This window comes from Thamnophis elegans, chromosome 4 (assembly GCF_009769535.1).
Source record: "Thamnophis elegans isolate rThaEle1 chromosome 4, rThaEle1.pri, whole genome shotgun sequence".
Taxonomy (NCBI): domain Eukaryota; kingdom Metazoa; phylum Chordata; class Lepidosauria; order Squamata; family Colubridae; genus Thamnophis; species Thamnophis elegans.
In genome coordinates, this window is record NC_045544.1 from 117,057,448 (window position 1) to 117,081,563 (window position 24,116).

Consider the following 24,116-nt stretch of genomic DNA (forward strand, 5'->3'; position numbering starts at 1 on the left):
GCTGGTTTCTCCGGTAATAACGAACACTTTTTGCTAATTCTCACAAGACTTCAAAAGAATTCAAAACAAAAGAGATAGCTTATCACATGTTTTGGTTTCACAATAGAAGAATTTTACTCCTTCATTAACTTTGCTTATTTGGAAGTTAAATGGTGATGAATCTGTTGAACGGTTTTGTTACAATGTTTACTCACTGAAACTTTTGCCAAGCCTTAAATTTCAAAATAAAAGCCTCTTTACTTAAAGCTGCATATTTAGGCAATAGAGTTTTATTAACTGCAGGCAGACAAATTTTGAAATGGCCTCAAAACCAAATATTAACTTGAAGACGTCACCCTCTACTTTCAGGGGCACATCCTCAGTGCCTGGTACAAAGCTGCAGCCTCCGCTTCCTACGCCCCCTGCTGGGGATGTGTTAACGAAAGAATTTTTTCTGAGTAATCTAAGCGAGGCTTTTAATGCACAGACAATTAAAATGGAAGATAAATTTAGAGATAATAGAGAGGAGAGAAAAGAGGAAATAAAAGAAATGAAAGAAGAAATTAAAAGTGAAATTAAAAGTGAAATAAAAGGACTTAAACAGGAGTTGTATGAGAAATTTGAGGCTAAGGTTGATAAAATTAGAGACGACATGCTGAGTCTTGTAACTGTATTAACAGAACATATTTCTGGAGTGGAAGATACTCTAGAGGTTCTTAATGATGCCAATGCTAACTTGACATTGAAAACAGAGGTGGTGGAACAAAAAGTGGAAAATGCTGAAAAAGAAATTATTATGATACAGTACCGACAAATGGAGTTCGCATTAAGAGTAAGGGGGCTGCGTGAGGAGAAACAGGAGAACCTGAAACAGATCCTATCGGAAGCTTTTGACCGCCTGATGGGAAGACCAGGGACCAACCAAGGCTGGCAAATTGACAAAGCTTACCGCGTTAACTCCTGGCTGGCAAAGCAGAAGCAGCTTCCTCGAGACATCGTTATATATTTTACTACAAGAGAGTTCAGAAATATGGTACTGCAAGCGTCTTATAACACTAAGCTTCAAATTGGCGGTCAAGACCTGGCTGTTTTGAAAGAGATACCACCTCAAATGTTAAGAGCCAGAAGAGACTACGCTTTTTTGGTCGAAGAACTCAGAAATCGTCAGATACAGTATAGATGGGATGCACCATTTGGCATCATATTTACATTTGATAAGCAAAGGTACCGCCTCAACTCTGTATGGAAAGCCCGAGATTTTTATTATAATATATTGAAGGCCGGACACCCTGCACCATCTGGACCTAGAGAAAGACCACAAGAAGGACAGGATAGACAGCAAACTACACAACCACCAGACAAGATGGAGCATCTCTCTTCTCTAGAAGTGCAAGGTGCTATGGAACCAAGACCTAGCCGCATGACTACTAGACGTATGGAGAAACAAGCTAAGAGGCAACAGCATCAACAATCATCGGCCATCGATCAAGGAACTACAACAACAAATCTGGAAGCAGTGGGAGGAGCTAGACCTAAGGTTAAACAGGCCGTGCAGGAAGCTCTAAAAATGCTTCAACCAACCAAAGATGACAACTAAGATTTTAACATGGAATGTCAACGGACTGAACTCTCCACAGAAGAGGAAGAAAATATTTCATTATCTTAAACAGTTTAAGAACGATGTAATTTGTTTGCAAGAAACTCATATCAAGTCAACTGATCAAAAATATTTGATCAACTCAAAACTTGGTCAACATTTTGCAGCTTCTGCTATGGAAAAGAAGAATGGTATAGTTGTATACTTAAGAAAAGATATGAAAGCTGAATTAATAGAAGCAGATCCCTTCGGAAGATATATTGCTTTAGACTTAATCTTAGAAGGGAAAAAGACATTACTTTTGGGAATTTATGCTCCCAATCAACAGCAAGATAGATTCTATAGAAATCTTCATGCTAAATTAGTACAGTGGGACTATAGTTCCTGTATACTATTGGGTGACTGGAATGGAGTGATAGATACTAAGAGAGATAAGAAGATTTCCCGCCTAAATACCAAGATGCGAGCAAAGTTACCCAAATCTTTCTTTGACATTATGGATGATTTTGAATTGAGAGATATCTGGCGAGAAAGAAATGCAGAGGAATATGACTTCACTTTCTTCTCGGACAGGCATCAATCCCTTTCAAGGATCGATTTTATTCTAACCACTAATGATTTGCTTCCTAGGGTCAAGAAAACAAAGATTGCAGCTAGAGTCCTTTCGGACCATAACCCAGTTTGGATGGAGTTGGGAAGGGTAGTGCAGGCAAGAAGGTCTTGGAGACTGAATGAAAATTTATTTAGATATGAAAACTATATTAATGATTGTAAAAAATTACTATCTGAATATTTTGTTTTGAATATGAATAAGGGTACATCTATGGAATTTGTATGGGATGCAAGCAAAGCGTATATGAGAGGAGTTTTGATGAATATAAATAAAACACATAGAAATAAGCAAGGGCTAAAACGAACAGAACTGGAAGAGGAAATTAAGAGAAAAGAGCTGGAGTTAACAAGGAAACCAGACGATACAAAGGTTAAGGAAGCTATTAACATATTAAAATCTCAATTTGACATGTTGATCTCTGACCAGGTAGCTACTAATTTATTATATGCAAAACACAATACTTTTTGTAATGCAAACAAACCTGGCAGATGGTTAGCTTATCAGATTAGGAAAAAAAGGAAAACTCGAAATATATCTAAACTGATTTACAGAGGGAAGGAGGTGTTCCAACAGGAAGAGATTCAAAAGGCTTTCTGGGAATTTTTTACAGAACTGTATAAAGGGGATAAAATTAATGGTTTAGACATAGACAAATATTTAGACAAGGAGAAAATACCTTCAGTTAGAGAAGAACACAGGCAAAAATTGAATCAACCAATAACCTCGGGGGAAATCCTGCAGGTAATTAAGCAATTAAAGCCAGGGAAAGCACCAGGTACAGATGGCTTGACAGCGGTTTACTACAAAAATTTACAGTTAGAAATGGTAGAACCTCTTAGAGAATTATTTAATATGATTCAAACGGAAGGTAAAGTCCCTCCATCTTGGAAGACAGCGTTTATATCTTTGATACCCAAAGAAGATCAAGATACTACTCAACCCAAAAATTATAGACCCATTTCATTACTGAATGTAGATTATAAAATTTTTACTAAAATATTAGCAAATAGGTTAATGTTGGTCATTCAACAATTGATACATACGGACCAAACAGGTTTTATACAAGGGAGACAGATGAAAAGTAATGTCAGATTAATTATTAATGCATTAGAATATTTGGGAAAGAACAACCAGATCCCTGCTGCGTTTATATTTTTGGATGCTGAGAAGGCCTTTGATCGAGTTAACTGGCAATTTCTGCTGAAGATATTGCAAAAAATGCAGATAGGAGATAATTTTTTACAGTCAATTAAAGCAATATACCAACAGCAAACAGCACAAATCATAGTCAATGGAAGTTTAACAGACTCTTTTCAAATTGGAAAAGGTACAAGACAGGGTTGTCCTTTGTCCCCATTATTGTTTATTATAACTTTGGAAGTATTGTTGAATAAAATACGGGGCTTGGATGGTTTAAAAGGGATCAAGATTAGGCAGCAAGAATATAGAGTCCGCGCTTTTGCGGATGATTTGGTCATAATATTGGAACAACCGCAGGAATCCAGTATGGTTTTAATGAATACGATTAATCAATATGGTCAAGTGTCTGGCTTTAAAATAAACTTAGGAAAAACCAAAATATTAGCTATAAATATGAATATTAAACAAAAGGAAGAATTAGGAGTGATGCTAGGATGTGAGGTAGTTAAAAAAGTCAAATATCTTGGAGTTAACATTTTAACTTCAAATGGGAAATTATATAAGCATAATTATGAACCACTTTGGCATAGCATACAGACAGAGATGAAAAAATGGGAGAAATTGCACTTATCTTTGCTGGGCAGGATAGCGGCAGTGAAAATGAACATTTTACCAAAATTTTTATTTCTTTTCCAAATGTTACCTATACTTAAAAAAGATGCGAACCTTTTAGAATGGCAGAAGGGTATCAACAAATTTGTGTGGGCAGGAAAGAAGCCGAGGGTAAAGATGAAAATAATGCAAGATGTACGTGAGAGAGGAGGATTGAAACTACCTAATTTAAAACTATATTATGATGCAGTGGCATTATCTGTAATTAGTGATTGGATTCATTTAACCAATGATAGAATATTGAACATTGAGGGACACGATCTGGTATTTGGTTGGCATGCTTACCTGTTATTCAACAAAAAATTGGATAAGAACTTTAAAAGTCATATTTTGAGAAATGCTTTATTGCGGGTTTGGAAGAAATACCAATATAAATTAAATGACAAGATACCCATGTGGGCAATTCCTAGACATGCAATTGAAAATATGAATACAGCACAAAAACAGGATAGATTTACTTACAGACAGCTTCTTACCTCGGAAAGGGGGGTATTACAATTAAAATCTTTAGAGGTATTAAAAGAGGAGAAGGTAGTTCAAACATGGTTCCAGTATGGGCAATTACAGGCTAGGTGGAAAATAGATCAAAAAATTGGCTTTATTCAAGTTGAGGATAATCTGTTTAAACAAATAAGAGATCAAAGCTTAATGCATATAAAGAGGATATATAATGTATTAATACAGATGGATTCGGAAACAGAATTAGTTAAAGATTGTATGATAAAATGGGCTCAAAATATTGAGGAACCAATAATGTTGGATACATGGGAAAGAATTTGGGTAAGAAATGTGAAATTTACACAAGCTCAAAATCTGAGAGAAAATTTTTACAAGATGTTTTATAGATGGCATTTAGATCCTAAAAAGTTGGCTTCTATGTATCCGAATGTACAGCCTAAATGTTGGAGGTGTGGTTCTCTCGATGCTACATATTATCATATATGGTGGACCTGTCAAAAGGTTAAGGCATTTTGGATAAAAATATGGTGGGTCATGCAAAATGTTTTTAAAAAAAGGATAAAGTTTATTCCTCAGTTATTTTTACTAGGTATATGTACTGATTTTACAGTGGTAGAGACCAATTTGATTCTGCACCTGATAACTGCAGCAAGACTGTTGGTGGCGCAATATTGGAAGAAGGAAGACTTGCCTACAATCCAAGAATGGACATTGAAAGTAACAAACTTAGCTGAAATGGCTAAAATATCGGCATATCTTAAAGATCATTCAAATGAGAGATATAAACGAGACTGGAAAAAATGGATTGACTATATACAAAATAAATACGGGACTAAGAAATTCCAGTTAGCCTATGCTTAAGATCAGAAATGATTTAAACTGTTAAAAGTTAGTTCAGTAAGAAGAAGCTAAGTTCAATCTAGAATGTCATTAATTTCTTTATTTCTTTTTTCTCAATAGATTTTAGACTGTGTTAGTTAAAAATCCATACCGTGTACGGGTTCTGGGAAGTCGGGGGGGGAAGGAGGAGGGGGGATGGGGGGGTGGAGGGAGGGAGGGGTACACACAACAAAAAAAATTGTATTTCAATGTCTTAATGATTGACAAATGATGATATATTTGTGTTTGTTTTTTTTTTTAAGAAAAATAAAAAAAGATTACATTTTCTCGTATTTCCATCCAAGGCCTTTTCTCTTGCAAACTCCATTGATAAAGACCAATAAGCCGTGGAAGAATTTCACTTATTGGGAAAAGCCGTTTGTGTCTTCTTCTTTTTTCGTTTTCTGGTTGCTGGATTGGGATTTGTTTCTAATTTACTGTCAGCCTCCGAAAGCAGCACTGCAGAACTACAAGCAAAACCCACAAAGAACAGAAAGCTTATTTCCTATAAATCAAAAGGCAATTGTGACCTAAATATCTGAAACATATTAAGACTTGATTCAAAGGGTGCAAAACCATCAAGCAAAATAACAGAACTCTGGAGATAAAAGTTATGCATAGAGTAGAAGGAGTAACTTGAGGGGAATCTCTGGCTATGCAAATTGAACTTTAGTGCAGAGACGATGTGAAATTAGACCCAGGACTCTCCCATGACTGACTGGGAAGAAAGGCAGATGGATGTTGGCTCCCTATTTCTAGAAATAAAATCTTGTTTCCAGTCTGTAACATTTGAGAGTTTTGTATTACATGGAAATTAGTGTTTCTTCCTAACAAGATGTGCTTTGACAGAATTACCTCTGCACCTGGGGAAAAAAACCCTATGTTTCTATGTGCGTTGTGTCTATTGTCTGACTGACCCGTTCAAGATTAGCACAAGGCTTTTTGGACCCCATAATGCAGGTTTGTAAACAGATACATTGAAGTTTATCTCAATTGTGAAAAGTAGGATCCCGTTGCCAGGGTTGAGGGCAGAGAGCCACAAACTTCATAGATTTGGCCTCCAGAATCATTGAAAACATTCTGAAAGGTGGAAATCATGCCTTTTTGTTAATAACACAGAAATATAGAGCATAAGGGACACGGTGGCTCAGTGGCTAAGACGGTGAGCTTGTCGATGAGAAAGGTCAGCAATTGGGCAGTTCGAATCCCTAGCACGCGTAACTGAGTGAGCTCCTGTTACTTGCCCCATCTTCTGCCAACCTAGCAGTTCGGAAGTATGTAAAAATGCAAGTAGAAAAATAGGGACCACTTTGGTAGGAAGGTAACGTAGTCATGCCAGCCACATGACCACAGAGACGTCTTCGGACAGCGCTGGCTCTTTGGCTTTGAAACAGATGAGCGCTGCCCCTTAGAATTGGGAACGACTAGCACGTATGTGCGAGGGGAAACTTTACCTTTACCTTATAGACCATAGAGAACATATATAGAGTATTTATGCTATATAGCACACAGGTAATCCTTAACTTACAACCACCAGTGAGCCAAAATTTCTGTTGCTAAGCAAGACAGTTGGTGAGTTATGCCCGATTTTGCAACTTTTGCCACAGTTGTAAAACAAATGACAATTGTTAAATGAATCATGAAGTTGCTAAATGAATCTTGCTTCCCCCATGGACTTTGCTTGCCAGAAGCCAGCTGGGTAGATTACAAACGGTGATCCCAGGACAGTACAACTGTCAGAAATACATGCCAGTTGCCAAGCACCCAAATTTTGATCACATAACCCTGGGGATGCTGCAATAGAGAGTGAAAACTGGTCCTGAATCAGTTTTGTCCATGCTGTTGTTAACGTCTAATGGTCACTACACAAACAGTTGTAAGTCAAGGACTGCCTGTGCAGCACACACACACGCAGAGCATTCTTTCACCTTGCTGCACATGCTTTGTGCTTCCTTTCCAACACTGCTACAAAGAATCCATTGGTCAGTGTTTCTTCTGGCGACGCTCGGAGAAAGCACTTGGCTTCAGGAAAAACAGGTAAGCCACGAGGGGTCCAGGATGGCAGGACTTCTACCAACCTCCAGGGAAGAAAAGCAGAGAAGGCCTTTCAGAAATCAGTGATTTGATTTGATTTGATTTGAATTTGATTTGTTTATTTATAGGCCGCCCTTTTCCCTGAGGGGACTCAGGGCGGCTTACAATCAAAAAAGGGAAGGGGAGTGTAGGACAATACCAAAAAGAGATGTGCACAAAGTAAATTAGACAGTAAAACTCAACATTCACTCAGCATTCGGGAGGGGCGAAAATAAGATTATCCCCAGGCCTGACGGGCTAGCCAGTTCTTGAGGGCTGTGCGGAAGGCCTGGACGGTGGTGAGGGTACGAATCTCCACGGGGAGATTGTTCCATAGTGTCGGAGCCGCAACAGAGAAGGCTCTCCTCCGAGTAGTCGCCAGTCGGCACTGACTGGCGGATGGGATACGGAGGAGGCCAACTCTATGCGATCTGATGGGACGCAGGGAGGTAATTGGCAGAAGGCGGTCTCTCAAATAGCCAGATCCACTACCATGGAGCGCTTTATAGGTGGTGAGTAAGACCTTGAAGTGCACCCGGAGACCAACAGGTAGCCAGTGCAGCTCACGGAGGATCGGTGTTATGTGGGCGAACCGTGGTGCGCCCACGATCACTCGCGCGGCCGCATTCTGGACTAGCTGAAGTCTTCGGATGCTCTTCAAGGGCAGCCCCATGTAGAGCACATTACAGTATTCCAGCCTAGAGATCACAAGGGCTCGAGTGACTGTTGTGAAGGCCTCCCGATTCAGGTAGGGCCGCAACTGGCGCACCAGGCGAACCTGGGCAAATGCCCCCCTGGTCACAGCTGAGAGATGGTGGTCAAAAGTTAGCTGTGAATCCAGGAGGACTCCCAAGTTGCGGGCCCTTTCTGAGGGGTATAAATTTTGCCCCCCCAGCCTGAGTGATGGTATGTTGGTCAAATTTTTGGGAGGGAAACACAACAGCCACTCGGTCTTGTCTGGGTTGAGTATCAGCTTGTTTGCTCTCATCCAGTCTTTAACGGCTTCCAGTCCCCGGTTCATCACGTCCACCGCTTCATTGAGTTGGCACGGGGCGGACAGATACAACTGTGTATCGTCCGCATATTGGTGGTATTTTATCCCGTGCCTTCGGATGATCTCGCCCAGCGGTTTCATGTAAATGTTAAATAGTAGGGGGGATAGGACCGACCCCTGCGGCACCCCATAGGTTAGGGGCCTCAGGGACGATCTCTGCCCCCCCACTAACACCGACTGCGACCTGTCCGAGAGATAGGAGGAGAACCACTGCAAGACAGTGCCGCCCACCCCTATCTCCCGCAGTCGTCGCAGAAGGATACCATGGTCGATGGTATCGAAAGCCGCTGAGAGGTCCAGGAGAACTAGGATGGAAGCATGGCCTCCATCCCTAGCTCTCCAGAGATCATCAGTCAATGCGACCAAAGCGGTTTCTGTGCTGTAACCGGGTCTGAAGCCAGACTGGAAGGGGTCAAGATAGTTAGCTTCCTCCAAGGTACGCTGAAGCTGGAGAGCCACCACCTTCTCAACAACCTTCCGCATAGTGCTTCCCTGTCCTTTCTATATGGCTGCCTTACTATCTTTGCAGCCACACACAGGAAGCAAACTCCCATCTTTCAAAATCGTCTTAATCAGCAGCACGGCAGCAGCTGACACAGTGATGGTTAACCTTTTTGGCACCAAGTGCCGAAATTGGGGCGTGCAAGTGCGGGAGGACCAGAACCCAGAAGAGAGCGGCTGGCCGGAGCGCATGCGTGCCACAGTCAGCTGCTCTTCCAGGTTCTGGCGCGTGTATGCACATCAGACAGCTGCTCTCTTCCAGATTCTGGTACGCATATGCCGGAACCTGGAAGAGCAGCTGGCAACAGTGCACATGCCCACAAAGAGGGACCTGGGTGCCACCTCTGACACGCGTGCCCTAGGTTTGCCATCACGGATCTGGCTGATCTCCAAAAGCTAAGCAGGGTCAGATCTTGTTATTACCAGGAAATACCAGGTAGCCTCTAGACTGGGAAATCAAACCATCATCCTAGAAAGCAGCCATAGCAAAGTACTGCTGTGCTGCTGCCAAGGAATCTACACGGAATATCCCCGAAGTTGCCAAGAATTGTGTTTAACTAAGAAGCTTTGGTTCTTAATGGCTATGAAAATTGAAAAATGTCATTCCTGTCCCCAACGGCTCCAACCCTAACATAGAAGATAAAGAGATTGCTGCTTTCAAATGTGTTTGTCATGAATTGCCAACAAGATGAAAGCAGAGGAGAGATCCCGTTAGTTTGATTATGTTTGGGAACATGAAACAAATGTAGATTTACACTCCAGGAGGGCATCACGTATGAAGAGGATGAGCTATATGGATTTCCAAGGGACTTCTAGCTTTATACAGTCCTTTCCTCCAGGAATCCTTAAATAGCAAGGAAGACAATTATGGAGATTCCCAGTCACCCAATACAATACAATAGCAGAGTTGGAAGGGACCTTGGAGGTCTTCTAGTCCAACACCCTGCCTAGGCAGGAAACCCTATACCGTTCCAGACAAATGGCTATCCAACATCATAAAGATTTCCAGTGTTGGAGCATTCACAACTTCTGGAGGCAAGCTGTTCCACTGATTAATTGTTCTAACTGTCAGGAAATTTCTCCTCAGTTCTAAATTGCTTCTCTCCTTGATTAGTTTCCACCCATTGTTTCTTGTTCAACTCTCAGGTTCTTTGGAGAATAGCTTGACTCCCTCTTCTTTGTGGCAGCCCCTGAGATATTGGAACACTGCTATCATGTCTCCCCTAGTCCTTCTTTTCATTAAACTAGACACACCCAGTTCCTGCAACCGTTCTTCATATGTTTTAGTCTCCAGTCCCCTAATCATCTTTGTTGCTCTTCTCTGCACTCTTTCTAGAGTCCCTACATCTTTTCTACATCGTGGCGACCAAAATGTCATGGTTGTCCCAAAAGTGCTTCTTCAACTAAGCTTCTTGGATGAGAAGCAAAACGTCTTCAAAGAAAAACAAGGAAGTCCAGTTGCCTCTTGAAAAAAGCACCTTTGGGACTAGCAAGGAACCACTCCACTTTGCAGCCCAAACTCTACCAGCTGCAGGAAGGCAGACCCCGATTTAGCCACCTTCTTATACCTGAAGGCGCTTCCTTCCTGCTCCAACACATCCTGCACCACATCTTCGTTCTCTTCTTTGTGCACCGAGCACGTGGAATAAACCAGCCGTTGAAGGGCAGGGAACTGCAATGCATGTGCCAGCATTTTTCGCTGGAACCCAGCAAGTGCCTGCAGTCGATTAGGCAGGGAGGTGCTTTCCTCCTCTGCCAGGCGGTTGACCATACCTGCAACAGAAACAGACATCACATGCACCATTAGCTGTTGAAACCTGGCCTCTAGGGAGTCAGCACACTGGCATATATTGGGCTCTCAGTTTTGATACCTACCTAAAAGTACCTGTCTTTACTTAGTTGGAAAGATAGAAATTTGGCTCTGGAACCATATCGTTCCATTTTTAAAATTTACTTGTAAATCTATGTATACAAACCCAGATCAGCCCCATTCTATCATGCTTAATCTGGAAACATCACCATTATATCTGAGAGTCAAATCATAAATGGCCCTCTTCCTAAAAACTATTTCCAACTGTTCGAATTAGCTGTCAGCTTCCCATCTTAGATAAAAAGGCACAACGTATGGCTTTTAGGATACTCTTCACTGTTCCAATTCCAGGCTGCAGAAAAATATAGCAATAGCACTTCTATACGGCTTCAGAGTGTTAAGAGCCCTATTGCCCACCTTGGAAGGATGGAAGGCTGAGTCAACCTTCAGCCTGGTGAGATTCGATCTGCCAAATTGCTGGCAGCTGGTGATCAGCAGAGGTAGCCTGCAGTACTGCACTCTAACCACTGCACCCCACTGGCTCTTTGATATACCTTGATGGTCTCTCATCCATTTTCCTAATAAGCTTGTATTTAATGTAAGTCCCAGCTGGAAATCCACCGCCACCCTTTATTCACCTGAGCCACTGCAGGAAGGATCCAAGAGAATGTATCTCACTTTGCTGTACTTGGAGTCAGTGGGATCTGTTGCTAAGAAGTCTTGGTGTGCCAGCTCATGGCAGGCGACCCCTGCCCGTACCAACATAGTGCTCATGGTGGCCAGCCGCTTGGCATCCAAATCAAAGGCAAAGATGCGCCTGCATTTCAAGAGACAGAAGGATGTTTTGAGTGGTGATGGACACATGAGTATAAAATCAGATACCTCCACGGGAAAGAAAGGTGAAAAACAATAACTTCACCACAAGCAGCTCTTCCTCTCCAAGGTTTATCCAAAGCTTAGTCATCTGCAGGATCTATTTTCTCTAACCTGGCTTCTTGGAATTTTTGCTTTCTAATTGGAAGAATCAAATGAGATCTACCTCATCCTGAGATCCACAAAGACTGGAAGCTTACTACTTCAAAATTCATCCCTCTGTCTGGAGGGTATCAAGGGGCAATATTACCAAGGATAATGGTAGTTTTGCAGCTAATAGTTACTTTTGTCATTAAACTGCTGAAAATACTCAACTGGAAAATACTCAACTGGCTGGGTTCACACACAGTATTAATCCACAATCTGCAATAACTGCAAACTGCATTCATGCAACATACCGTATTTTCACGACTATAAGCCGCACTGAAAATCCTAAAATTTGATCCAAAACCGGCAGTGCGGCTTATAACCCGGTGCGCTTTATATGTGGAAAAAGATCTCCCAGCTGCTTTCGCTGCTTTCGCGGCTTCCTGGAGCGCCAAGAACCTTCGCACACTTCTCCGCTCCTCGCGACTTCCTGGCGCTCCAGGAAGCCGCGAAAGCAGTGGGAGAGGCGCACGGCTTGGTTTCTCCTCCCTGGACGTCGCAGCAGCAGCCCCAAACTCACCGATCTCAGTGTTTTTCGCATCGGGGTGTGCTGCAAGAGCATACCCCGATGCGAAAAACACAGAGTTTTTCTCTGTGGCAGGGGCTATCGAGCTGGAAATCCTGTAGATTCACATTCAGATTCCGTATCCACGTTTCATAAGCAACCTCTCTTCTTCCATGTGCCTTGTTTACCCACATGCACACACAGGCAAACCAAAGATCCCCAAAGCCCCAAATGGTCAGTCAGAAAAGCAAAATCTGGCTAGCGAAAGGAATTCAGTGAAGGGAACAGTCACGTCAAATCCCTGCCTGGCGGATGTCAGTCTTGGAGCTATGAAGCCAGACAGACAACCGCTTACTCGTGCGCAGACCTGGGAAGGCAAGCAAGGCTTGGGAGCAAAGCCGTCGCCGTGTGGGGCTTTTCACGATGGCTTGTGCGGCATGAAGGCAAACATGATTCACTGGGCAGTGTAAAGAGGGCGAAGAGCATGGCGGGGCGGTGGTGGAATGATTGGCAGGGATCATCAGTCGCCTCGGAAACCGAACGGGCGACCCAGAGGGAAATCGATGAATGGAACCCACACCACCGAAGAAGCGACAAAAATACACTCCTTTGATCCAGGCAGCCTATCGGCAGGGCGTGCACAAACATATTCTCCAACTACCTATGTGTGTGTACACCCAACGAGGGCAGTCTCCTACACAGATGGGGAAGAAAACCTAACGTAATGTATCCAGCGAATTATTTTAACCGCGGTGGGGCGCGAGCAAAACACACCACGCGCGGACACAGCGAATTAAAAACACCAGTCTAAATACGCGTCTACCTACCCCGAGGTAACTCGAGTTTCAACCCGCGTCCTTAGCGCGTACAATGGGCAACGGAACCAATGCAAATCCCACTCCACCCCCCACCCCACACACACACGACCGTAAGTAGACGATCGCGCATATCCAACTGTTTTAACAGGAGGGGGTCTTCGACCAACCCGAATACGCTCCTGTCAGCCGCGCACAGGGAGCTTCTATCACCCAACAGCGGAGAGAATCCACTCGTTCCCTGATCGCACCGATGATATCCACGCCATATTCCGGGCCTGGACCTTCGCACTCTTCTCCACACTCTCCTCGGCTCCTCACAACTGCAATAGACGTCCAGAAGCGGCAGGGGCTATCGAGCTGGAAATCCAATCCCCATTAGCCCCAAAAGCCGCTTCTGGACATCTATTGCAGTCGTGAGGAGCGGAGAAGGTTCTTGGCGCTCCAGGAAGCCGCGAAAGCAGCTGGGGGAGGCGCACGGCTTGGTTTATCCTCCCTGGACGTCGCAGCAGCAGCCCCAAGCGCACCGAACTCTGTGTTTTTCGCATCGGGGTGTGCTGCTCTTGCAAAAAACACAGAGTTCGGTGCGCTTGGGGCTGCTGCTGCGACGTCCAGGGAGGATAAACCAAGCCGTGCGCCTCCCCCAGCTGCTTTCGCGGCTTCCTGGAGCGCCAAGAACCTTCTCCGCTCCTCACGACTGCAACAGATGTCCAGAAGCGTCGGGAAACGTGCGGCTTATAACCCGGTGCGCTTTATATGTGGAAAAAGTTTGAAAAATTAACGTTAATTGATACTGCGGCTTATAATCCGGTGCGGCTTTTGGTCGTGAAAATACGGTACTAAGCCAATTAAAAACAAAATTCATATTACATTTTAGAATGATTTGTGTGAATCCAACTATAGTCACAAGCCCCTCTAGAATACAAAAGTAAACTTTCTAGAAATGTTGAGGCCACAGTAAAAAAAAATTGAAGAAGATGTTAAATTTAAGCAACTTTCTTAGCAAACCCAGATTTGAATTAATGCTCTTAATGTGTCATTTATAAACAAGTAAAATGTTATGTGTTATTTGGTACATTTTTAAAACCGCTAGCAAAATCCAGTGATTTTTTCACAAACATTTGAATATTACAAAACAAGTGTTTCATCCAGTACTTTAAGAGGCAGGTAAGATAGATAATTTTTTTTTGTTTAAGAATTTCTTGGGGAGAGGCTGTTTTGCATAACTATGATTATTTACATGAATTAAACTGTGATCATAGTTTAATACTAAGCAAACAACTGCAAATTGTGGAGCAACTTATTTAGCCAAGCAGAGTTATCTCAGGGTTTCTCACCTAAAATCCCCCAAAATAAATTACGAATGGAAATTGCAAATTTGGGAGTAAAGAAAAAATACTGTAATATATATGACAGTATGCCATAGTTTCTACAAAAATCACTAGCATATTTCAGATAATAATGTAAATTTCAACATAACTGGAAATAGTTGAATATTATTTAAAGAATACAGAGAAATTGTCCTTTCTCATACCAGTCAACCACAAGTGTTTCTTTTGTGTAAAAAAAAATATCAACTTGCAACTGGGATGAAATTTAGCGTACTTTTCAGAGTATAAGACACACTGGAGTGTAAGACACACCAAGGTTTTGAAGAGGCAAAATTTTTAAAAAAAAGTTTTTGCACTCTACAGATCTCCCCAAAATGGCCCGTTTTTCGTGAAAATGGGCCCATATTGTTTTCCAAAAAAGGGCATGAATAGCCATTAGGAGGCTTGTAGAGTGCTGGGGGGGTGGGGTTTGAGTAAAAAATGGCCCATATTTTGCTCATTTCTGTCATCCCCAGCCCCCCAGGAGCACTCTACAAGCCTCCTAAAGGCTTTTGGTGAAGGGGGTGGGGTTTCAGAGGCAAAAAATACTGTATTCAGTGTATAAGATGCACCCAGATTTTCAGCCTCTTTTTTTTAGGGAAAAAGGTGTGTCTTATACTCTGAAAAATACGGTAATGTTAAGCAGCATCAGAGGGAGTAACCTTCAATTCACCAATTAGATCTGCAAAATTGACTAGATGAGAGGAGAAAATTGGGGGGCAAGGGAGGGGCTTGCTAATACCATGTAAACCTAGAGAACAGATGCTCCCAAAATCTATTCCAGATCTTTCTGGGAGCCTAATGCAAATGCTACTTTGGCTACATTATCCTCATCACTCGGATCTTTGCAGAAATTACTGTTGTGCTGTGAATTACCACAGAGGATTCTGTAGCCTACAATGCTGCCTAAAACATTTGGGTTTGCCCCTCCTTTCCCTTACCCTTTGTTCTTCATGATGGCAGCCAGCTGGCTGGTTTTGTTGCCAGGAGCAGCACAGGCATCAATCACCTGGGACCCTGGAGTGGGGTTCAGGACAAAGGCTGGGAGGCAACTGGCCTAGGGTTAAAATACACACACCTGAGATAAATGCATACTTATCCACATATGGCAGGCCCGCCACCCTCTTTCCATATTCCCCATCCTCAATAGCAGCTTCTCAAACATATTGTCAAGAAACATTTAACGCCCACTACATTCATGCCTGTAGTTTAAAAAAAAGTCTCTATCTTTTTTTGGCAAGTAAACAGCCTATTAAGGCTAAGCTGACGTGTATGTATTTCACCTGGAGAATTTATGACAAAATGAAAAGTGAGAGCGATAGCAATAGCACTTAGACTTATATACCGCTGAACAGTGCTTTTAGAATAGATTAAAATAGAATAGAATAGAATCAAGACTTTAAAGGGATCTTTGAGGTCTTCTAGTCCAACCCTCTGCTCAGGCTGGAAACCCTATACTATTCAGACAAATGGTTGTCCAATCTCTTCTTTAAAACTTCCAGTGTTGGAGCATCCACAACTTCTGGAGCACGTTGTTCCATAGATTAATTGTTCTGTCAGGAAATTTCTCCTTAGTTCTAGGTTGCTTTTCTCCTTGATTAGTTTCCATCCATTATTTCTTATTCTGCCTTCAGGTGCTTTGGAGAATAGCTTGACTCCCCCTTCTTTGTGGCAACCCCTGAGATATTGGAACACTGCTATCATAGTCCTTATTTTCATTAAACTAGACATACCCAGTTCCTGCAACTGTTCTTTATATGTTTTAGCCTCCAGTCCCCTAATCATCTTTGTTGCTCTTCTCTGCAATCTTTCTAGAGTCTCCACATCTTTTCTACATCGTGGCACCCAAAACTGGATGCAATATTCCAAGTGTGGCCTTACCAAGGCATTACTAGTGGTATCAGCACTTCACGTGATCTTGATTCTATCCCTGTTTATGCAGCCTAGAACTGTGTTGGCTTTTTTGGCAGCTGCTTCACACTGCTGGCTCATATTTAAATGGTTGTCCACTAGGACTCCAAGATCCCTCTTGAGCAAGGTACCACCTAATTGTACCTGTGCATTTTGTTTTTCTTGCTTAAATGTAGAACCTTAGTTTTTTCACCATTGAATTTCATTTTGTTAGAAAGTGCCCAATGTTCAAGTTTTATAGCCCTCTCTAAGTGGTTTACAGAGTTAGCTATTGCCCTCAACAATCTGGGTCCTCATTTTACCCACCTCGAAAGGATGGAAGGCTGAGTCAACCTTGAGCGGGATATGAACTGCCAAGATGAAATAGGAACCATTTCAAAACCGTAGTATAAAGCCTAAAAGCCTGAAACAGGCCAGAAGCTGCACTTGGAAGGAAGAGGGAGGCCATCAAAGAGTCTGACTGTGTTGGGCAATTTCATCAAGGCAGGTCAGCTGCCAGCTAAGCAGATCCACCAGCCCTTCCCTCTGGTCCAGGTGGAGAAGTCCTCAGGCCACTGTGTCCTATCCCAGCCTCACTCACCTTGTCCTGGAGAATGATATGCCCAGCCTGATAGAGCTGGTTTTCATGAAGGTCTGTCTGAGGAGGGAAGATCAGCAGGTCAGGAAGATGGAGGTCCAGCAGGAATTTCTTCCTGGATAAGATCGCTTCCTCCATACTGAAAATGATAGAAATAAAGATGGAAAGCTGTTGCTTCTTCCCCAAATTAAAAAAAACTTCTCTCCTCCCAGATGTGCAGAGCCAGAGAGCAGGGGGGTGAGACTTGGACAAACAGATGTATAATAACAAGCACAAATGTACCTGATCTATTTTTGTACTATGAGGATGAAACTATCCCCACCACCCCCGACCCCAAATCTTTCTTCCTCTTTCAATCTGGCCCAAAAGGGAGTAAGGAGGCCAACTGGAGCATCTTATGTTACCCTTACTGGGGTAAACTCATCTTAACTATAGCTAGTAATCCACAAGCTACTTTTAAAACAAACGTAAGTCTCCTTGTCCCAAAGATGCTTTTTTCAAGAGGCCACTGGACGTTCTTGTTTTTCTCGGAAGATGTTTCGCTTGTCATCCAAGAAGCTTCTTCAGCTCTTGGATGAGAAGCGAAACATCTTCAAAGAAAAACAAGGAAGCCCAGTGGTCTCTTGAAAAAAGCATCTTTGGGACAACTGTAACCTGGATGACTGACAATCTGCATAGACAGTAAATCTCCTTCAAGCCAAATTTGCCTCAATTACTACACAGGCATATCTATGTTGTTTCCTTGCCAGTGGTCTGACCGTGATGTGCCACTGCCTATTTCTGGGTTGTTTCTCAAAATCCCTCTAGCCCAGGAGTGTCAAAATGGATTTCTTTAAGGGCTGGATCAGCACTGTAGTTCTGACCAGAATGGAGGGGTGGTGGTGAGGGAGATGGGACTGACATCTCCTGCAGCACCTTGCCAGCCAAAATCGGGCACAGGGGGCACACAAATTCCATTTTGGCCAGCAGAGTGCTGCAGGAGGTTGCCCAGGCCAAAAAACAACGCACGGGGGGCCACATGAACCCCCATGCTCTATTTTGGCTGCCAGAGTCACCGCAGGCCTGTCCTTTGCCGATTTCCAGGCCGCCTCTGAGGACCACATTTAAGCATCGCACGAGCCAGATCCAGCCCACAGGCCTTGAGTTTGACACACTTGCTCTAGTCTAAAAGTCCTCGCATTTCCTGGTTGTGTGTCTCATCCATTGTAACCAGGCTGGACTCTACTTAGTTGGGGTTTTTTTTAGGATAAGCTGCAGATATGCCAGAATGAAAAGGGATGCTTTCAGTCTCTTCCTTGGGGCTGAGCATGAGGAACAGTGAGCAATTGGGATTCCCGAAAAGTTTGCAACACTACAGTCTGCAGACAGAGAGCCTGCCTGTTCCTGAGATATGGAGCAGAAGTTGGAGAAGGCTAAACTAACCGGGCTGCTTTGCCCTGGTAAGAGTAGCCCTGGCGCTTGAAGTAATCAACGACATCATCCACACATGTCTTCAATAAATTCACTCGGACATAGCGCGGCATCTGAAGTGCTGGTGGGGGAAAAAGAGACAGGGATCTTCTGAAAATCGAGTTCCTGGGTTTTCCATAATGTGTAACTGCTTTGTCTTTTGTACCCATTTTGATCCCGCAAGAACAACATCTCACATAGCCAGAATAGAGGTTGTAAGAAAACTGTCCATAGGCATTACCCTGGTTCACACATTATATTTAGTTTGTCTCATCATGGCCTGAGTAAGGTTCAGTCAGCACAGTAACTCATAAATCGTATTTTATGAACCCTAATGGTTGGTTCACACAACCCATGAAGCCAAACCAAATACGTCTCATGGTGATTTAACATAATACGCAAATCCAACTTCGGCTGGCTGACTAGCTGTCCTTAGTTGCAGACAGAGAGCATTGAAGCCTGCACAACTGCTGCCAAGAGACAATTTGGCCAAACACTTTAGACAGGCTTTCCAAAAGCTGCAGTTTTTATTCCTATTTTTTTTTCAGTTGCAGCTGATGCAACACTGCCATCTATTTAAATTTGACCCTCTGACCTCTTCCAAAAACTCTAAGCATCTACCTTTGTCAGAGTCTCCAGCTGGTGGCAGAAGATCTTCATTGCGGCTCACTTTTTTCTGGACCTTCAAGCGGGCAAGCTCAGCCTGGAGACGCGCATGATGCTTCAATACCAGGACCTTCCCACGTCCTCCACCATGAAGTCCCTTGCCAATGAGTAAGTCATATACCAACACCTAAGAAAGGAGAGGAGCAGGGGAAAATAGCTTGGATCTGAACCTAAGAGTGGAACATCTGGCTCTGCATCCAGCTGGACTGGATTGAGGAGATGTCAGCTGTAGTGTATCCAGGAAAGCTTTTTTAAGAAGATGCATAGGCCACACCTGGACAGCATCAGCAAGGAAGTAAGAAAACATCAGTAAGATAGAATGAAAGAAGGCAATGAAAGGCACATCTAACATTGTTTGAGTCATGATATATTTACCGTATTTTTTGGACTATAAGACACACCAAGATTTCGAAGAGGTAAGTAAGAAAAAAAAGTTTTTGTCCTCCCCGGCCCCCAGGAGCACTTTGCAGGCTTCAGCATGGTTGGGGGAAGGCAAAAACGCCCCCATTTTTGCGAAAAACAGCCAGAAAATTGGGCTTTTTTGCAAAAACAGGCATTTTTGCCTTCCCCCAGCCCTGCTGAAGCCTGCAGAGTGCTTCTGGGGGCTGGGAAAAATGCCTCCACCCCCACCCACCTCCCAGAGGCCCTCCAGTGGCTTCAGGAACTTGCCTGAAGCCTCCGGATAGGAAAATCCGGCCTTACGGGCAAACCAGAAGTTCAGGAACGGACTTCCTGTTTGCTCGTAGGGTTGTTTTTAGTCCTCCGGAGCCTTTAGGGAAACCTCCTGAAGGTCCCTGAAACCTCCGGAGGGCCTCTGGGGGGATGGGGAGGCTGTTTTCGCCCTCCCTAGGCTCCTATAAAGCTTCTGGAGCCTGGGGAGGGCGAAAAAAGCATGCAAAAAATGGGGGGGAGCGCCTCTCATGCACGCATGCACACTGGGAGGGTTGTGCATTGCATTATGGGTGCGGCACGCCCACGCACGACCCCCCTGTGCTCCCCCCACTTATGGCATACGAGCCAAAAAAGGTTCGCCATCGTTGGTCTAGAAGCAAGAGAGCTCAGCGAAAGAGAGAGAGAGAGAAAAAAAGCAACTGACATTGCTTGCTTTTTCTACATTCCACCCCATTCATATTGTTGGACTTTCCCTTATCTCGTTGTTCCACTCTCATCAGGTACCAGAAAAGGGGCCTGTTGTCATTCATTCCCCCAAACCTGTCCACCTGAGCAGCCCAGGGTTGAAGTCACCTACAAGCTGCTGATTGTGCATTTCCAAGCATATAATGATCTATGCAGTTACCAAATGCAAAACAACTCCAGGTAATAAGGAGTTGTAGATTGTATAAAAAATGGCTTCAACCTTCTCATAAGGAATGGTCACAACTGTTCACCTTGGCCAGATGTGGCTGCAGCTTTTTTTCAGCGCGGAACAAACCAGCAGCATCTATGATGGAATCCAGTACCGAAGAATAGCGACGTGTTTCTGAAACGAGTGCATAGAGCAGCCGTGTATTCTGAAAAATGAAGGAATGTTGTTGGTGGAATGAGGAGGATGGATAACGATACGAAGCAAACAATGCCGACATTTTGGAAGATCATACAGTGGACAACATATTGGAACAGGCCAGTTTACCGACCAATACCAAAAAAAAGGAGACTTTTGTTTGTGGAAACTATCACACGGCATCTTTAGTTTCACATACTGACAAAAATAAACTGTAAAACAATGGAATGTCCTTAGCAAAATGGGAATCCCAAACCTTTGGGAAAACTACAGTCGAGATGGAACATCACAGAAAAGGCTGCCTCCAGGTCAGCAAAGGAGTGAGATGAGGTTATATACTCTCTCCTTATTTATTCATTCTATATGCTAAGCATATGAGGGGTGTGTGTGTGTTTAAAATGGGAAGAAAAAATATCAATGCTGATAATACTACTCTGATACCTGACAATGCAACTGTCAGACTTGGAAGCCATCTTTTACATTGGGCCTTAAGGCCTGCCATATTTTCTACTGTGGGAAAATAGGAGGAGGGATTATACAGAATGTGGGTGATATATAGTCAAAATAACATTCTTTACTGAGAGAGTCAAGGCCATCTTGCCCTACAGCTGCGATAATGTAACTGGGAGGATCATGTGATTGACGTGTGGGTGCTGGGGCAGGGACTTGAACTTTTATTTGGGTGGGGAAAACCTGGAAGCTTTCAGATTTGGATTTTCCCAGATGTGCCAATATGACATCTCTAATAAAATGGAACTTTGGGGAAACTCAAGGCTCGGAGTCTTCTTTCATTGGGGTCTTACTCGGAACCCTTACATCAAATAGTCTGCAATCTTTTGTAAGGAAAATTAGTGAAAGTGAAAAAAACAGGATTAACGTTATTTATTTTTTTAACCTTTCATATTTTGAACCGCCCATCTCCCTTAAAGATTAATATAAAGAAGATGAGGAGAATTAAATATAAATAAGACAAAACTCATGTCAACAGTTACAGCAACCAGAACCTAGTTGGCAATGAAGATAGTGAAGTTATAGATAGTTCTGCTTTGTAGTATCAATCAACAGCAAAGGAACAAGCCAGTCAACCAAGAAATGAACCACAGATTAGCACTTGGTACAGCAGCCATGAAGACCTTAAAAAGATATTCAGATGCTGTGATTTGTCGAAATCTAGAAAGATCAGAATAGTGCAAGTGAAAGTTGGACTTTGAAAAAAAAACAGGACAGAAAGAGTATTGACACTTTTGAATTTTGGTGCTGGACAAAGTTCTGGAAAATACCACAGATAGCCAGGAACAACAACAAAACAAAGCATCACTGAACAAACCAACCCAGAATTCTCACATGAGGTATAATAACCAGGCTCAAATTATATTTTGGACACATTATGCCAAGCCCTTTTTGAGAAGCAGCCTATTAGACACAAATTATGGATTCAATTGTAGTGTTGATGCATACACAATTAGAAGACCCGAAGACCAGGTTGGATCATCTACCTGGCTCTTCAGAGTCCCTATTAACTGGCATATATTTAATCACATGAAATTATTAACGCAGTTGTCTTTTAAAACAAGGGTTCAAATTGTGCAATGTTTTGAATAAAAAAGAAACTACCATACTTCAGTCTGTAAGTACTATGGATAGTAAATATTTTATTCCGAGTATTGTGCAAATTTGGGGAAATTGATTAATTCCATAAAGTAAACTATGGTTGAGTTAGCTATAGTAAATGAGTGTTTGTCAACACAGCAGCACCTGATCTTTTCTGAACTATGACTAAACAGGGCTGGACTGGTTTACATCTGGAATGGGAGACTACCAAGGAATTACAAGTTTGTAGAGGATGCAGAGAAGCTGAAAATACCCTGGAAGAGTTCAATGCAAACTACATCTGTACTGGGCCAAGAAACTGCATAATATTACCAAGTGCCCAGTTTGATTCGAGGACACTGTTAATCTGCGATAGGCATATTACTGTATATCCAATGCATTTTTGCATCATCTGTCCTCGTTTTGAGCAGAAGAACATATCTTTTTAAATGACACTCAAAATATTCATTGAACTCCTTCAAAGGAATCTTCCTAAAACACACACACGTATACACGAAGCTAACTGTCGTCCCGCAGTGTCTGTAGCTAGGAATAAAAAGATAAGTTATCCTCACACGTGGAGGATCTATTCCGCCCCCTCCCCCCATTACTTTTTTAACTGTAAATTGTGCAAAGACCGTCAACTCGCCGGGAAGTGACTGCCATAGACGAGGGTCTTAAGGGAACCTTCCCGACGCTCCAGTTTTGCCAGGATAGAAGCAGCGACACCATAAAGACCAAACGCCGCGCCGCTTCCCTGTTTGCGCTGCCGCATCTTCCTCGGGTTGTTTGGATCCGGACTCTGGGAGCCTCCGGCGCGCACGCGTTCAGCAAGGAAATGAACTGCGCGTGCGTAACGCAGGGGAGGTTTTCGTTAGAGCTATGCTACCGTCGTTTTTACGTCGTTTTTACGTAGAACGTAAAAAACAAGGGTCAGCTTAAAGCAGGGGTCCCCGAACTTGGCATCTTTAAGAAGAATTGGAGAATTCTGGGAATTGAAGTCCACAAGTCTAAGTTGCCAAGTTGAAGACTTCTTTCTGCCTTAAAGAAACGCTGAGTGAAAGACAAATCAATTCGGAGAACCGTGCCGAGTTCTCTCACTTCTGCCAACTGGAACTGGGGAATTCTGGGAGTTGAAGTTCAACGAGCCTTAAAAGTTGCCAAGTTTGGAAATCCCCCGATGTAAGGCTATCAGCACTGGTTACAAGAATCAAGCCCATAGATGGCACTAAAGACTTGGCGTGTTCTCTTTTCTGTGTTCCTTGGTTCCCATCTAGAGGCCATCAGATCTGGTCCCCCTCAGTGGGAATGCAGCCATAAACATCACTGATGATGCTATCCAGTTTGGTGAATAAAACGTCTGTGAGAAAACAACCAAGGGTCCCTCATTTCAACCGTGAAGTACAACTATTCTCCTTTATCGAAATATCAGGATGTTGGGCTGCAATATCTTGACTGAATTCACAACTTATAATAGGAGGATATGTTCAAACATTGCTACTCTGCCTTACCCCAGAGCCAGGATGATGGAGCAGGAGGGGTGTCTTCAGACAAAAAATATTTATTTATTTAGTTTGTCACTCATGTACAAGATAACAGGAATAAGAATAAAAATGAATAAGAACACAGGAAATGGGTACAAATAAATGGGGACAGTAGGACAAGGATGTTAAGCACGCAGATGCACTTATGCATGCCTCTACTTTTTTTTGTATTTATTATATTTAATTGTTTTTATTTTTATTGCCTGGAAAACTGACCAGTTCCTTCCTCTTGCATACAAAGTTATGTGAGAAAATAGGCCAGGTTTAAATACAAATTATGTCACCTTCAATAACCGTAGAGGTATTACTTGACTGCACTGTGGGGAAGGGGAACCTATAATTATTATCTTTAATGTTGTTCTGATTTTTTGACATGCAGTGGCTCTTCAGT

The 24,116-nt window shown here is 42.9% G+C and overlaps 1 protein-coding gene across 1 annotated transcript; it reads right to left on the reverse strand.

The window, feature by feature from the left end:
- Positions 1–5,602: 5,602 nt before the first annotated feature.
- On the reverse strand, positions 5,603–23,021 carry NSUN5 (NOP2/Sun RNA methyltransferase 5). The gene is made up of 10 exons (XM_032215108.1): positions 22,831–23,021; positions 20,479–20,601; positions 19,046–19,217; positions 18,398–18,506; positions 16,979–17,114; positions 15,429–15,544; positions 11,416–11,594; positions 10,536–10,740; positions 7,268–7,417; positions 5,603–5,806 (listed from the first exon to the last, which is right to left on the reverse strand). The coding sequence occupies exons 1-10, from the start codon at positions 22,954–22,956 to the stop codon at positions 5,698–5,700; spliced, it is 1,425 nt and encodes a 474-aa protein (XP_032070999.1). The 5' UTR covers positions 22,957–23,021; the 3' UTR covers positions 5,603–5,697.
- Positions 23,022–24,116: the final 1,095 nt, after the last annotated feature.

Coding starts and splice junctions, on each gene's coding strand:
- NSUN5 (XM_032215108.1), bottom strand. CDS start 22,956: ATGCGGCAGCGCAAACAGGGAAGCGGCGCGGCGTTTGGTCTTTATGGT. Junction 15,545..16,978: donor ATATCATTCTCCAGGACAAG/GTGAGTGAGGCT, acceptor TTTTAACCCTAG/GCCAGTTGCCTCCCAGCCTT. Junction 10,741..11,415: donor TCCTTCCTGCAGTGGCTCAG/GTGAATAAAGGG, acceptor TTTCTGTTGCAG/GTATGGTCAACCGCCTGGCA.